General features: G+C 52.4%; 1 protein-coding gene across 1 annotated transcript in view; it reads right to left on the minus strand.

Moving 5' to 3' along the window:
• Nucleotides 1-15,734, minus strand: part of HS3ST2 (heparan sulfate-glucosamine 3-sulfotransferase 2) — an 89,472-nt gene extending 73,738 nt beyond the window's left edge. Inside the window, exon 1 of the mRNA XM_025983768.2 lies at nt 15,283-15,734. Within this exon, the coding sequence (XP_025839553.1) occupies nt 15,283-15,734 (452 nt within the window). The remainder of the gene's footprint in view (nt 1-15,282) is intronic.
• Between the last annotated feature and the right edge of the window lie 1,454 nt (nt 15,735-17,188).

The following is a 17,188-nucleotide window of genomic DNA, read 5'->3' on the forward strand; positions in this document are numbered from 1 at the left end:
GAGGCAGAGACACAGGCAGAGGGAGAAGCAGGCTCCATGCACCGGGAGCCCGACGTGGGATTTGATCCTGGGTCTCCAGGATCGCGCCCTGGGCCAAAGACAGGCGCTAAACCGCTGCGCCACCCAGGGATCCCTAACTAAAGGCATTTTAAATGATTCTGTAGATCCATGCATATTGTCAGGAAAGGATATCCATGTTATATTTTTAAATGAAATTGCAAGTTATAAAATGATGTAAAATAATATATATGTATGCATAAAATGGTATAGATTTGTCTGGTGGGGTAAAAAACAGAATGCTAACAGTGGTTCCAACCATAAGTACCATTTGGGGGACTTTTAATCCTTTTATCAGTTTCCTTATTTTGTCATAATGCAGTTTCTATTTTAATTTTTCAAAGAATATACTCACACAGCTCAAAAAAATATAAAACGTGTATAGTGACAATCTCCCTCCTACCCTGTCCCTAGCCACCCGACCAGTTTCTTGTGTATCCTTTCAAAATTTATGTATGCATCAGGAAGAAAATTCTGATATATATTATCCCCCTCCATTTCACACAAAGTGTGTTTTTCACCTTGCTCTTTCTTCACCTGAACAATAGATCTTGAGAACTTCCCGTGTCAGCGTGTATTTTTCTTTATCTGCTATGCTGAATTCCAGCATGTGGCTCTATCTTTATTAGCATGTTTTCTTCTTTACTTATAGATGAATTATAATCAGAAAAGCCTGAGTATTTGTATGCTGGGGACGCTGAGGCCGGCAGCAGATGTCAGACGTCTTGATACGTAGTATGATCATCATTTTTTAAGATAGGTTAGTATGATTTGCTGAAGCTGACTCTAGAAGAGCCCAAACAGACCAGTAACCATGGGAAAATTGTAAAGTTGACAAAATAGAAGCAATCTTTCCCTCAGGGGCTGGCACAGAGGAAGGGATGCTGGATGGGTGGGCATCTCGAATGTGCACCTGCCCTCTGCTTCACTGTGGCTTATGCACAGACCACCCTTTGCCTCCTCCCTGTCACCCACATTCATTTACTCCCTGGTCATACCCCCCACCCCCGTGCCCTCCTGCTGCAGCTATTCGGGCTCCGGAGTTAACTGCAGCCACTTCCATGAATCTAGTCACCACCCATGGGCTGGCAATGCGCACACTTTTGCCTCCAGCCCAGGTAGGTGGCTTCAGTACGACCATCCAAGTATTGTCTTAGCCACTTAAGGCAAAGAAACCCATTCAAACCAAGCCCAGGAGGAAGTGGGGTTCAGGGGAGGATGCAGGGGAGCCTGGTGGCTTTTGTGGCTGCTCTCTGTTATAGGCGTGGTCACTGTGTCTGATTTCTGTCACCACGGGAAGAGAGAACATGACTGGGTGCCCACCTTGGGCAGCAGCTGGGAAGTGAAGTCTTGTGGCATGCAGGGGTTCAGGGAGGCATGGGGTCTCTACCAAGTGCTGGGCAGAGGGAAACTGGACACCTCCAACCTATGGTGCTCTTCCCCAGCTCTGGGGGTGCTCAGGCTGGACAGGGTGCACTTTGTCCCCGCTGGGTTGGTTGAGGGTGGAGGCTAGGGTGAGCAAGGGGATGCTTAGTTCAGTCCTTAGGTTTGTCTGGTGGTCAGGAGGTCAGACACGCTATCAGTACACTGTGAACTCTTTTGTTTGAGGGGGAATCCTCAATTCTTCTTCCAACCGTGGTTTGTGACCCATTTCTCCCCACGCTGAATGTCCCCAGGACCGCAGGCAGGTCTGCTACCCACCAGCAGGCACTCTGATCATGAGATGCATCTGCCACTGCGGCTGCCCACAGTCGCGACCTGAGACCCTCAGGGGGAAACCTGGCTGGATGTCTGTGCCAGACCCACTGTGGCCCCAGACCTCAATGGGAACTTCCCAAGCTTTACTTCAGCTCCTCACATCGTTCAGGAAAGGGGAGGCTGGGCTGGCGGGGGGGGGGGGGGGGCACTGATTCTAATTCATAATCAGGGTGGAAGTGAGGAAGTCTGGTAAACTCCAAAAATGTGGGAACTGTTGGCTTTTTGGTAATGAGGATTTGGGACCTGGGATGCCTATTGGCGGCAGAGTTCCACAATCCCAGATGTTTTCTTTTTTAAATCAAGTTTTGGGGTTTGTTTTTTTTTTAAATCTTTAAAAGTACTGCACAGTGAAATGGACATTTGACTGGTGTTCGGCTCTATGAATTTTAACACGTGTATAGATTCATGTGATCGCCACCACAATCAGGATACAGAACGGCCCCATCACCCCCTAAAAAAAATCTCCTTATCTGCTTCTTTACAATCATACCCTCCCCCTGCCCTAAACCCTGGCAACCACTGATTTGTTCTCTATCACTGTAGTTTTGACTGTTTGAGGGTGTCATATAAATGGAATCATACAGTACATAACCTTTCTTTCACTCGGCATAATGCCTTTGACATTCATCCAAGTCACAGTGTTTTTAAGGAGCAACAGATAAAGGTTTTACGCAGGTCATTTAAACTGGAATTGTAAAGCAACTTTGGGTTGGCCCTCAGGTAATAAAGTAGCGAGAAGCTGCTGGAACTTACCAAACTGAGAGTCCAGATAAAATTATACAAAACTGATCCAGGGGGGAAAAGAAAAATCTAAAAATACAGCAGAGCTGGATCTTCTCTTCCAGATCTTCACGTCTCCATTCGCTTTTCCCATAATGCCCCATCAATTTGCAATTAAAATTGGAATCACAGCTTTTGAAACCACCCAGACTTGGTAATGTCAGCCAGTCCCTCCCAAGCTGTTGATGGACCATGACAAGCAAGTATGATAAAATAATACAGCGACATCAAAGCAAGAGGGATCTAAGTGGGCCGGCCGGTAGGTCCCTAAAGTGTGCGACGTGTACCACCAGCTGAAAAGGAAAAATGTAGGTGGCCCATGGCCATGACGCATGATGCCACTTTATCACATCACCAGAAAATAATGATCTTTCCTTTTTCTTTCTATTCAAATCTTCCTATTACCCCATGGAGAGAGTCTCAGGTGCTAACACATTGTTAATGCCTCCCTAATGGGCTCCATCCCCCATCCCTCTCCTCACCAGAAAGAAGGAGACTGGGTCTCCGGCTCCAGCCGAGCGTGGCACAGACAACTCTACGGGCTGGAACTGAAGTGTGCTGTTTGGTTTCTACTGACTCTGTTTTTATGACAATTTTCTACTCAGGGCCAGTGGGGGATTCTCACATAGGTTGATGACATCAAGTTTCATGTTGAGGTAAATATGTTACAGCAAAAGTTATGAGTGGACTTTAAAGGTCATGTGACGTAAATGGAAGCTCTGTAGACACATCCCCAACTGTGAAGATGGTCTCCAAGTGACTGAAGGTCATGATGCGGTGTCAGATCTCAGAACCGTGGTGACCCTATGCCTGAGAAGGCCCATAGACAAGCCTGGCCCCAGGCGTGACAGAGCCAGCTCTTCCACCCACGGTTCATGTATCCGGGGTCTCAGTACTGACCATGTAGAGGTCCCAAGGACCTCTCTGCCTGTCACAGGTCTGCTTGGCTTGAAAGGGAACGGTGTCAACTCTGACACAACTGGTCCTCCTCAAGGGCAGCTGCCTCCTCGACTCCATCATGATCCCTCCTCCAGCCTCCTCTGCAGCCCCCATCCCAGTGTTTGTCATTCTGAAGGTGTCAACTCCTGGTGGAGGCTGAACAAAAATTCTTCCAGGCTGATCTCTAGGTCTACCCCTTGCCCATCCCTCTTAGCCTCTCCTTGCTAGCTAGATCCACTCTCCAAGCTAGACTTTTGTCTACACCCAACCACTGAGTCAGAGAGACAGGTATCTTTTGTGCAAGGCAGGTCATCTGTAAAGCATGGACCGCTGAGCTGCTCTACCCTATCCAGTTATGAAAGAAAAAAGAAGGATCAGAAGGCTGTAGAGTACTGAGCTGTTCTGAATGGCCCTGCGCACTGGGAGCCATGCCCAAGCTGCAATGGCAGTCTGGGGAAGGGGTGGCATCACAAACTCAAGATCCTCCAGGGACTCCAAGGACAACACACAAGAATGATAACAAGGGGTGCTGGGGATTGGAGGCTCCCTCCCTGGGGGCCAGTTCTAGAAGCACATGGGTTCCTCCAACCATAGGTCATCTTGGCTCTAGATTCTTCTCCTCCCTATTGGCCCAACTGATAAGACTCCAGTTTTCCTCCCCTTGAGAAGGTCCATGTTATGCCTCTTGCCTTCCAGGCATGCCCATCAGCTTAGTGACAGTCATACCTCCCCCGAGCATGATCCCAGAAGGGGGATCACAACAGGAATAAAATCTAACGTGTACTCACAACACTGAGTCACTACAACCACCTAGTCCCATCTTGCATAGGAGAAAGCCACGCTTAGGAAGGTGGCAACTCACCCCAGAGCTAATAATGCAGGCCTTAGGCAGGACAGGCAAGCAGTGGTGCCTGTTTCTACGACCCAGCCTGTCCAAGTCATGAAAGGACGGTTAGTTACAGGTAACATCCAGCCCCAAAACATGCTAGGTTTGGTCCACAGCTATTCTACAGAACTTATGAATCAGTAAGACACAATTATAAATTGAATTTCGCTTTTCTTTTTTAAAGATGCCACATTTTAAGTTTTGTTCTAAAAAAGGAAAAACCTAGACGATCTGGCAATAAATCTGTTGAGATTAACTAGTGGCTGTCCCCTCTAAATGGGACAAGCACCCTCTCTGACTGGGACTTGTCTTGTTGTCCTTTTTCTTTCCTGTCCCTCAGCCAACGTCATTCACTCTCGTGTGTGTGTCTACGGAGTCCCTGGAGGATGCCATCGTCACTCCAAACTGCTCCTCTGCAAGATGCAAGGTCTGGGCAGCTCAGTCATTGCCCCTGCTCACCAGGCCATACTCATACCAGCTCAGAGATCTCCGTGCTTTTTACACACTTTCCTGGGCATCAGCCACCCAGAGAGGGTAGAGGTGGTCAGGGGTGTATGGTGGAGAGACGACCTTGCTTGCACACTTGTCCTCTGAATGATGTCCAAATTTGAGTGCCTATAAAAATGGCTTTGACATAAATACTTCCCAGAGTCATTTATGCCCATTTCCCTTGCTTCATCCTTGGCAGGAAATAACTGAATCAAGTCAAGTTCTCTCTCTCCTGGAAAAATGACAGACGGGCAGACAGCGATCCAGTCAAGGGGCTCCAGGACTTCTGGTTAAGGGAGACGTCTGTGCTAGAAAGTACCAGACAGGAAGGGGGCCTCCAGTAGGGATTTTGCCACCACGGAGCTTTGCAATGACTTAACTCATTTTTCACGGAATTAATAATTCAGATCCCCCATGGTTTCAGCCAGAAGTGGCCATAAACTGCAGACAGTTTAACCAACCACTTCTGAAAATGGGGATTGATCCTGGGAAATGCTACCTCCACTTTCAGCCATCTCGCTTGAGCAAAATGAAAGCTGTTAGGTGATTTCATATCTTCATTAAAACCATCAAAGCAGAAACACTGCAAAGAGGCTGCCAAAGCAGAGAACATTTTCCCATGCTCTGGCAGCTCCGGGGAGGTCGGGGAGATTCAGATCCCCATTATCTTGCGGAAAGGCACTACAGTGTTCAGTTCTGTTTGAAGGGACCCACACATGCAAGCCCCCTCAATCTAGCAATGCCATCAAGGCTGCTCCCTCGTCATGCATGTTGATGAGGCTGGAATGAGAATGAGAAACTGGAGGACACATATACACCAAGTGGCATGTACCTCTCTGGGGCAGAGCAAAGCCAATTTAACCTTCAAAGGATCTCAAAACGTTACCTAAGAATGCTGCATTTGCAAAAAGGGCCTCAGAGATCCCTAGAAAGAGGGACAATGCCATCTCCTACCTATTTGGGGGAGACTCTGAAGCCTCCAAGCTACCACAGAACATGACTTTCCTGTCTTTGGTTAGTTCAAGGACAACTACAGATAGACATCTGGCCAGGCAAGCCAGGGGCTGTTATAGGAAGAGCATGAGGCTCAAGCCCCAGCCTGTCACTGGTCAGGGCCTGAAAGACAGCAAGCCCTTAATGGAGGCAGTCGGCAGCAAGCAGCACCACCACCGCCCTCGTCCCACCTCGGCCTTCCTTGACACCCCGCCCTCTCGCCTCGCCATGGCCAAATCCCTCAGCACATCCTGCATATGTACCTTCACACCGTATCTAGTGTCCAACACAGATGCCTTTGAGTAGGTGACATCTGAGCTGGAGCCTCCACAACAAGAAGCAGCCAGATCTAGGATACGGCAAATGCCAATGCACTAGAGCTGAGGCATCAGCTCCCCCCAGTGCCTCTCTAAGCCATGCTGGGTGGGGACCCCTCCCCTGTGATCCCACAGGGCTGAAGCATTCTCCCTCTCTGCTAGTCTTGCTACTGGACTTGTGTGCCCTTCTACTCTTTAAGGGAGAGATCTTATTTCCCATCTTCACATTTCCAGGGCTTGGCACTGGTATATAGTCTGTGCCTGGTATTTAGTCGGTGGTCAATAAATGTGCGCAGGACTGAAATGAGAAGTGAAACTGTGGCATGAATGTACTTAGAAACAGCATCTCTAGACGCCCCCTGCCCCCAACTTCAGCCACCCCCTTTGAATATCCTATCTGCCCCCTGAGACCCAAATAACACACTGCCTCGTCGTCCAGGAAGCCTTCCAAAACTCTCCCAGTTGGATTTCATCTCCTTTTTGTGCTGCTACAGCTCTGCCTGGACCTCTACATGGTATCTCTCACCATCTGATTTTCCATGAACATCTCATAACCGCATCAAACCATGAAACCCCGTGGCAGGACCCATACCCTACTTATCTCTAGGCCCTCAGCATCTAGCTCAATACAGACTAATAATGACAGGTAACCCTTGTCGGACACCTTCTGATGCCAGAAATCTGAGCACCTGTGCATGTTATCACTCATTCGATCCTCACAGCAAGCTACTGGGGTGAGGAAACAGGATTCATCCCAGTATGCAGATGGAACTGAGCCAGAGAAGCCGCTGGCTGGTGGACACACACCTGGCAGGGGCTGGAAGTGAGAGTCCAACCTGTTCATTCTGATTCCAGAGGTGAGTTTTTAGCCACTGCATGGAAACCACCTGCCTTAGTGCTTTTTGCCTCCTTAATCCCATTTTGAGGTCATCTCGCCCATGCCCTTTGAATCTGGGCTGTTCTCCCTTCTTCCAATGAGATGCTCCTTCTCATTCCCCCAAGGAGCACGGCTCCCCCAAGAGCCAAGGCTGCAATGCCTTGCTCATCTCTCCACCAGCCTCGAGGTGGATATGGGACTCCTTCACCCAGCTGTGAGAGCTGAGATCGAGGGTGGTGGGGGGCTGAGTTTGCAGGAAGCCAACCACCTCTTCATCAGTGTTGATGGCGATCTACCCACCTAAAGGCAAGCTCGGGGAGCCCTGCCATCACAGACACCCTCTAAACTGCTGCTGGATATCCAGGGACAGTATGTCCCAGGGACAATTCTCCCCTGTGGAGCTCCCTCTACGGAGCTGAGAAAGCAAAAGCGTCATCTTGTCCTGATACTAAGTTGGAGTCTCACATCATGCATCACAAAGTAGAAGAAAAGGGACTTTGCATCCTGAAAATTTAAAAAGACACCTTGTCTTGCATAAGCCTCAAAAAAAAAAAAAAAAAAAAAAAAAAGGCTTGAGCCCAATTGCCCTAAGTTGCCATAAATTGTTGAGTCCCTAGTGGAAACAACTTATACGTCTGACTTTTGCAACACTGATGCCTGCAGATGTGTATGTAACGACCCACGTAGATCTGATCTGATAATCGTGGGGAAGAATGCGGTTTTTCCACCCGTGGGAACAGTGAAGAAACCAATGGCAACTTTGAGATGGTTTCGGTTTGGTTTTTTTTCCCCCTTTAAATACATGCTATACCCTTTATTCTGGGAAGCCTATTCTTCTGAAGGCTAGGCTCCCTTGTAAATACTGCAAGTCAAAATACTTCTCTGAAAGCTCTTATTTGTTCTAAGTTTTCCTCTGGCTGTCTCTTCCAATCATTAACACATCAAAGGAATCTGAAAGGGAGAAACCTCTCAGGATTTATTTAGGGTGGATTTCCTGCAAATTCTAGCAGTGTTTCCCCAGATGGATGTCGGCTGGATGGCTCATCTCGGTAATCTGGAGTACTCCACAGACCTGCTAAAGATCACTGGGTAGTTGTGAATTATTATTAAGTTATGAATTATTTATTAAGTATCATTGACTATTTCTCATGGTGAGAAAATTTGTTACCTTTTACATTTTGCTTCCACTCCTTCTATTCACCTACACCAAGGAAAAAGGAAAGTCTCATGCTGAAATTAAGATTTCTTTAACTGGCTCTTACTAGCATCCCCTAGTACCCTCTTTTAGAGGGCAAGCCACAGGCTTGGAACATCCTAGCCACCTGAGGAAGCAAACTTCAATTGCACTATTTATTCTTACGTTTCCCTTCTAATTGTGGCAGGTGAGGCTGGTTTCCCACGTAGGGTGGTTTCGAAATCAAGTTGTTTTTTTTTTAAAAAAAACATGTGTTTTCACTCTACCTGCCTATCGTGTCTTAGGTTTACAAACACATTAGCACATCTCTAGAAGGACATGTGATGGCTCTGGGAAGAGGAACTGCACACACAGAAACAGGGGTGGGGAGGACGGAATAATTTTCACGGGACATCCTTTGTCACTTCTGAAGTTTACATTAAGTTTCCAAAATATTCACACTGAAGACAAAAATAAGCCCAGTTCTTTATGAAAAAATTACACTCTTTGAATGTGCTAACTTAAACAAAAATATTAAGAATGTAATAGCAGAGGCCATGCCAGAGTTTGGGAAACATCACGAAGGTGGTATAAGGATGTCTGAAGCTTGGAAAACGCTGCCCTCAGAGGATGCTAGGGAGAGGTCCCTGGCTCCTACTCCGAGCTGATGCACTAGGTTTCTTCCTCAGGGGAGCTGGTGGCCATGGGCACTGAGCCTCTGATTCCAAAGCTTTGGGAAGACACTCCCAGTGGACTTGCGCCCAGGAAGCCACATGTCACCCAAGCCCCAGGCAACCCGATCAGTAGCCCTGGCCCGTGTGCCTTGGAAGATGCTCAGTTATGCCCCCTTTCCCTCGGCCATTATCTTGCTGAGAAAGCCAACCACCCCCCGCCCCCCCCCCCCGCCCCCCGCCCATAAACACAGCACTGGGCCAACAGCCCAGCTGTGTGGCTTGACAGGCAGCAATTACCTCTGAAATGCTAAGTTATTTCCACTCACTGGTGGCTTTACCCACCCCGTCAAGCTGCCCGTGGACTACAAAAGCACCACGGCCCATGCCTGCAGCCCATGATGAGAACAAAGTGGCAGCAAAGGCTGGCCTACAGCAGCCTGGCACTGAGCCTGGCCCATGGTAGGCATTTGACAAATACACGGATTATCCTGTCCACCTCTGGAGGAGAGAGGGAGTCCCACAGGTTTAGATCGGGCTGCCACTTTTCCGACCCCTCCAGCCTGACTACCCGCTCCCCCTGCTGCCAAGCCCTCTGCGCACAGATGGCCTCCCCTCCAAGTCCTCCAGAGGTGGGGGGACCCTGATGGATAGAGAGCTGTGTGCTCCCACCTCCTCCCCACCCACTCTGTCACTCAGGCATTCAGGGCTGACTCACGGAGGTCTAAGCAAAGGGAAGAGAGTTGTTCTGCACTCTGACGCGGCAGAGGTACGGGATCGTTAGCAAGCATGCAGGCAGTAGCACCTGTTGGGCACTGCCTCTGCCCTGAGCCTGTTAGGGATGCTCGGGATGCACCTCCAAATATCCGGGCAGTCCAGCAGCCCAAGAACAACATGTCTGCTATGGCATCTTATTATCTCCTTTTGGGAAATCAGGCCACACTGTTTCTCATTTCAGGATGGACATTGGCAGGGAGATGGCATGGGTGACACAGATCTAAAATGGGTGCAGCTCCCTGAGCAATCAGAAGGGGCCCCTGGTGGCTGTAGAGACAGCAACCTGGGTGCTCCCTGCTGGGGCAGGGGATCTGCCACCTACTGTCGGGCTCTTTGGAAGATCCAAATGGGTCCCCATGGCAGAAGGCAGCTCTGGGGGACAGAGTTTCCACCCAACATGGAAGCATTACCTCACTGCATCTAAGATCCCATCAAATGTCAGATACCCCCATTTCAGGGATGTTAAAAATGCAGGAAGAGATGGGCTCTTAGAATCTTTGATAAATGATATTTTCACATCCCAAATAGCCTTAACAACACGTGTTAGCTTGAAAAGCACTAGGGTTGTAGGGTCTTTTCCCCTTAAGTAGCCACATACCAGAGGCCTGGAGGATAGCATGTTCTAGGGTGAGCTCATCCACTGTCCCTGTAAGCTCTGGGGGTGGGGAGTGAAGCCAGCTCTTCAAAACATGTTTCTGAGCAATGACAGTTCAGCCTGCCCATCCTGAATGTTCTGAGGTGCCCGACAACTGTACACGTGCTAGAGCTAACTATTACATCTCCAGCGCGCTGCCAGGCTGACAGCAAGCGCACGAAGGACGGAGGATTTATGGACTCAATGATTTCATTTAATCAGCATATGTGACATCCTCCTGGACCGAGGCAGGAAAACTCCTCTTAAGACCGGTGTCTGCACAGACGCTGTAATTGGGCATGCAAGGGCACATGTGTGGGTGTGCACGCGCATGATTCTGTGTACACCTGACCAGCTTGAAGCAGCCCGTGTCAGGTGTTGCTCAGTTGGTTAAAGATGGCATAGACTTCTCCCTTTGGTCTTATTTCTTTCCAAAGTTTCAGCAGGTAATTGCTGCCTGATTCTTTGCTATCAGAATTTGACTTCCTGATTGAAAGGGGCTGCAACCAGTGACAGACTGTATTCTTTGCTTTTGATTCCCTTTCTTACTTAGGCTGCTGTGTCCATGGCACACGCTGTGTCTTCTCTGCCTCACACCCTCCCCACACCACCATCAATGCTGAACAAATAACGTGAGATGTGAAGCCTATAGTTTACAGAACAGGCTTATCTATCAAAATGTTGTCACCAGAGCACAGAGTCAACGATCATGTCTAAACTTGCCCATGGTGGCATTTCGATGCACTGAGAGAGGAGTCACATCCTCCTCACACCCTGCCCTCACCCCTCTGCCATCCCCAAAAACTAGCAAAACGGAGAACACTTCCAATGAAACTGAGCACCCCCGCCCCCAAACTAAAAACTACTAGACAATGTACAGTTTGTATTTCTCTATGAAAAGTGAAGACCCCAAGTAATTCTGACTCTTGCTAAATGAGAACATCCCAACTATGATCTTAGATTGGGAGCGGCCTCTTCACATATTGTCTTACTGGAGTTTCACGAAGGTTGTAAAGCAGGTCAGACATCAGTTCCATGTTAAAGGTGAGCAAACGGACACCCAGAAATGTGACGCCACTTTTTTACTGATGCTGAAGAAAGGAAGCAAGAGAGGGAGGGAGGAAAAGAAGACCAAAAACGAAAAAAGCAAATTGAAGCAGAGCTGAAACTACAAGTCAAGATCAGGACCCTACCTAGTTGATCATGGAACTACTGTCCTGGGAACTAATTCTTCAGCCCCATCTGGTTAACAGCAGCCGAGGCAAAACCCAGTAGTTCTAATACTAATAGTACTGACAGTGATCCAGAAGTGCTGGTAGAAGCAGCAGCCACAGTGGCAATAGTAGTAACACGGCTGCCCCATCTTTACATACTACAGACTTTTTTCTTTCCTTTTTTTTTTTTTTAAAGATTCATTTGAGAGAGAGAACAAGAGATAAAGCGAGCAAGCACGCACACTGAGGGAGAAGCAGACTCCCCACTGAGCAGAGAGCCCCATGTGAGGCTCAATCCCAGGACCCTGAGATCACGATCTGACCCAAAGGCAGACACTTAACTGACTGAGCCACACAGGCGTCCCTCCCACAGACTTTTCCAGGGCACTTTCCCACACAGTGTTTCATTCATTCTTCAAAACCACCTTCTGTGATGGTTGCTACAGGCCCTACTCTAGGAGGACCACAGTCTGCCAATCCCACAGCATCTGGACACCATCCCTGGTTCCCTCTTCAACTTAATGTGACTCTGCCGACCTGTCTAGACATCTAGTCGACCTCACCCTGCAGGCCCAGCTGCCATTTAGGGAGCTAAACTGGGAGAGGGCAACCAAGCCAGACACACGTAGGTGACAGAACTCAGAGAAACATCTAAGGGGAGGGATCCCAAAGCAGAGCACTGAGCTCTCCTAGGGTGGCCAGAACTGGGCTGGTTCCCAGAAGGGGCTCGGGTGAGACAAGGCAGGCACAGATTCCGGCTCCTGGTCTCTCCAGGTGTAAGCACTCCGCCTTCAGGCACTGTTTGTTTCCTCCTGGCTTCTCTCCATAGAAAGAAGGCTCTCCTTTGGGTTGAGGGTAACGTTGGATTTTTCTACTATCTCTCTGTTCTGGGGCCTCGGGACCCAGGAAGCTGTCCCCGGGGACTTGGCCATGGAGAAATTATAATGTGATCCACGGCCTGCTAGTCTGTCACTCTGAACTCCACCTCTGCAAAACAGTCTGCCACCATGGGTGCAAGGGCTCTTTGGCCATGTCTACCCAGCAGACGCTGGCTCTGTGGTGGCAAGCTGTGCAGAGCAACCGCCAGCGCACTTGGCTGGAAACGCACACGCACACATGAGCGTGTGTATCTCTGTGGGATACAGCATGCCATTGACTTCTGGCTCACAACTTGCTCTGTGACCCCATTTAAGATGCTGTTTTGGGGCTACAGTTTTCACATCTGTGAAATGACACAGGCAGTGGGCAGAAAGAGGAGCATCCTAGCACCTGCTGTCCAAACTCACAGAATTTGGGGATAAAGTGAGAACATGGGTTTTAAAGGATCACAAGAATCCCTGTCACTCCTGCAACGAATGCCTATTTCTTGAGTAGTAATAAAGGATAAAGCACATACAGAGAAATGTTCTGGAAACAGAACTGCCCTCCTAATGGGGCAGTACGACCTTAAGTAGAAATGGCAATCCACAACCAAACCCCTGGGCTCTGAGAGTGTGGGTCTGCGACGGAGAGAAGCACAAACCACACAGCCCTTTCCTGAGCTGTAGGCTCCCAGCCCTCCCAGGGAAGTGGTAAAACGGGGCAATCTGGTGCCAGACCTCTGCGTTAATCGTTCTAGAAACACAAAGGGTGATAGGGAGGGTAAACTCAGACCCTGGGAGGTAGGGTGAAGGGGAGAGAGAGAGACAGAAGTGGAGCTGTCAGTGTGCTTGATGTTAAATAAAACCTACCAAGATTCAGCTGAGAATTTTAGCAGAATCCAAATGTGCTATAAAAGAAAAAAAAAAGGCATGGCTCCCATCTCTAAGGTTCACAGCTAAGCTGGCTTAGAATCACACATGCCAAGGTTAAAAATAAAAAGCAGCCATCCCTGAATGACACAGGCTCTGCAAAGGAAGCCTGGGGTAAGTTGTTTGCTGGTGGACCCAGGAGAGAGGAGGGCAGACGCTGGATGTGGGGTATGGGGTTTACTGGAGGACACAATACCTAAAAGCTCAGAATCTTGCTATTTTGCACTTAAAAGGTACTTTGTACTGGCAAAGGGTTTCACAATAATCTTTCAGATTTTCCATCGAGGAAAGCCTGCTGTGCATTACCACGTGACCATGGCTGACCCACACAGGGTTCTGCTGCCCCATGCGTTTGCCTCCCTCTCCCTGGGGTCTGGCTCTGACGCGGTCCTCGAACGCCCCGTACACCCAGACGGGATACCTGTGAGTCACAGCTCGGGAAGCACCGGACCTACCGTTCTGTGTCACCCTATTCCATTCAGCCAACATAACGGTGCCAGGGCCACCAACAGGCTGGGTATCTCCTGCTGGGCTCTACCGGAGACACAGTGTGTGTCTGCCTCCTAGGGACAGTGCGTGTCCCGTCCTTTGCCCCCACAACCATGAGCATTGCAGGTCAGGGCTAAGTGGCCCTGTTGTCCCCTTGCAAATCCAAGGGCCCCTTATTGTGAGCCCAGAGCGGTCCCCCCTTCTAATGAAGTTTTCATTTGTCCAATATGCTTACGACTTCTACTAACAGGTTTATTCTTATAAACATTTTCAAAAATCAGCTGTAGTTACTGTGTCAGCTACCATGTTACTCCTCCCCAGTTCTAGTACTATGCAGACATTTCTAGAAGGTCTTCAAGGGGTCAGGTAAATGATGGGAATTCTGGGACCCACGTGTTATGGGGAGCACATACATTATTTCACTCTGGGGGATGCCCTGACTCAGCCCACATTTGGGCCAATCCTGCACCACACTGGGTCTAGGAGGCAGATGGGCACTGAACAGCAGAGGCTGTCACCTTCCAGAAGCTTCAGGCTATCCCCCTTCAGACACCACCAGCCTGGGGGCCTCTCATCCCTGTCAGTGCAGCGGAGGAGTGTACTGTCTATGATTGGCTGTCCCTAGGACCCCGGCCAGCCCTTATGTGAGGTGCCGGCTGTATCCCAAATTCCACATCCTGCCTGTTGGTTTAGAAGCACCACCTAGTGCAGGTGTCTTTTTTACACTTTGAAGGCACTTTAGGAAGACCTTGGAAGGTTTTCCTGCCCATTGTGATGGATCTCGAAGAGTTTCAGGCATTTGCTCAAGCTAAGTGACAGAGCAGGACTCAAATCCAGGGTTCCTTTCCACCACCCAAGACCACTAACTCAGAGTCAGAGCGACTGGGGGGGGGGGGTGCAGGGAGAGGTGGGTCTCAGCTCACGCAGAGCAGCAAATACCTGGAGCTGGGAATGACCCTCCAGAAGGGACCACCTTCATCCCCACACCTCTCTGGCCCGAGACCTCACCCAGGCGCGCGCCCTGCCGCAAGGGGGCCCTATTCCAACCCTCCCTTCTCAGGGTCCTTCGGATGCCTGGAAATATCAGCGAAGGTCAGGGGAGCGCCCCCTGGCCCCGGGCACCCTGCTCCACCCCAGAGGCTGGACAAGGAGGCAGCCCACCGGCTCGCCCGGAGGTTTGGCTAGAGACCCCCCTTGCGTTCCGGCGCCTCCAGAAACAGCTGCCCTTTGCAGTTCTAGAAAGCGCGTGGCCGTCTACACCATCCCTGGGAAGTTCAGCGGATTTACTCCGTGGAGTCCCCCCCACGTGTCAGCCTGAACCCACACAACGAGCAGGACTAAGGGGGAGAGAAGACGCGGGAGGCGGCCCCAAGGATGCACGCGACGGGGGAGGGGGGCGCGGCGCGCGGCGCGCGGGATGGGGCGCCCCCTCCTTACCTGTACCAGTCCAGCCCGCGGCCGTAGTTCCTGTCGAAGAAGTGGGGCTCGGTGCCCAAGGCCCGCACGTCCGGGTGCACGCGGATGAACTCCAGCACGGCCCGCGTGCCCCCCTTCTTCACGCCCACGATGAGGGCTTGGGGCAGCCGCTTGGTGCCCAGCCTGGCCGAGCCCGAGTGGTTGGCAGCCGGGAGGCGGGCGGCGGGCGCGCTGGGCGTGGGCCCCGGGGGATCGCAGGGGCGGGACTTCGGGAGAAGTTTCTGGCCGCCCGCGCCCGCCCCGCGCAGGCAGCGAGGCGCGCCGAGGAGGCGGCTCCGGCCCAGGTCGTCGCAGCAGCACAGGAGGCTGTAGCACAGGTAAGTGCAGGAGAGCGAGAGCGTGAAGGCGAAGAGCAGCCTGCGCGCCCTCCGCGGCTGAGCTGGCCCCGCGCGGCCCAGGACCCTATAGGCCATGGCTCCATGGGCCCGCGCCGGGGGTCATGGTTTCCGGGGGGCGCCGGCGGCGGAGCTGCTGGGGCCCTGCGGCCGCCTAGGGGGCAGGCGCGGCGCGGGCCCGGCCCCGCGGGGCGGGCGTGGGGGGCGCCGTCTTCTCCGGGCGCTGCCGGCCGGGGCGCGCACCATGCCCGGGGACCCCGGGCGCGGCGGCTCCTCGGGGCGCGGGCGGCTGCGCGCCCCGCATCTCCCCGTCCCGGGCCGCGGGGCTCCGGGCGGCGCGGCTCGGGTCTCACGTGCGCCGGCTCCGGAGCGCGCCCGAAGCCCGAAGCCCCATGCCGGGTCCCCGGAGCGCGGCGCCCCGAACGCTCGGTGGCGGCGCGGGCAGGCGGGCCGGACGGTGGCGCTGGCGCGGGCCCCGCTCGGGCTCCTAGAGAAATGCCGAGCCGCGCGCGCTGCCGGCTCTATTTAAGGAGTCGCCTGACGTCAGCCGCGCGGGTCCCCCGAGCCCGCGCCCCGCCCTGGGACCTGGCCCGCCCCCTGCGCCCCCACTCCCCAGCCCCTCCCAGGGACGCGCCAGTCCGCGCGCTCCCCGCGCAGGCCGCTCCGTGACGAGCCCCCGCCGGCTTGGGCTGCCCAGGCCTTGGGACCCCCAGGGCTGGGAACCCCGGGCCGGGTTGCGCCAACACCCAGACCCGGGCGCAGACGCAAGCGCTCCGCACTGACCCACGCGCACGCACACACACACACACACACACACACACACAGGTGCACACGTACCCTGACCAGGACACACCCCCTCACCCCACATGGGCGTGGAAACACTGCCAGGGACGCTCCCCTGTCCCCCTCATCTCCACCTCACCAGGCACAGGCACACGCAGCCTGGAATCGGACATCGTGCCGTGTGCGCACACACGCGCGGGACTGGGACACACGCGCTAGACGGGGATGGGTGGAGGAGCCGAGCGTGAGTGAGATTCCGTGACTATTCGCGGAGCTCCCTAGCCCCCCGCGCGCTGACTCATACCCAGGCGGCTCGCTGTGTCTCGCACCCACGAAGCGTGCGCCCGCCACCCCGCTGTCACCCCACCGTTCCTGGGACGCGGCGGGAGAGTGAGCCCCAAAGGAGCGGACTCCGCGCGGCTGGTTCCCCTCTCAGCGGCCGCCCCCTAGCGGCGGGCCGCTCCCCGGGGTCCAGGATGCTGCAGACTTCCCCCAGGGGCGCGAGCGGGAGCAGGGGGGGGACGACTCATCCAGGAGTAGCTCCACGCCCAATGATTCCCCAGGAATCGCCCACAGTGACCATGCCCAGAACAGGCATGTGTGACCAACGCCAGTGCTGCCCTGAGTGGCCACACTGGTGGATCAGAACAGACCTACGTGACCGTGGCCAAGAACGCAGCTCATTTGGCGCCCCACAGCGGAGCCAACTCCCTGTGCCCAGATGTTCAGCAAGTGCTACCCCCACAGAC

The sequence above is a fragment of the Vulpes vulpes genome, chromosome 3, assembly GCF_048418805.1.
Source record: "Vulpes vulpes isolate BD-2025 chromosome 3, VulVul3, whole genome shotgun sequence".
Taxonomy (NCBI): Eukaryota; Metazoa; Chordata; class Mammalia; order Carnivora; family Canidae; genus Vulpes; species Vulpes vulpes.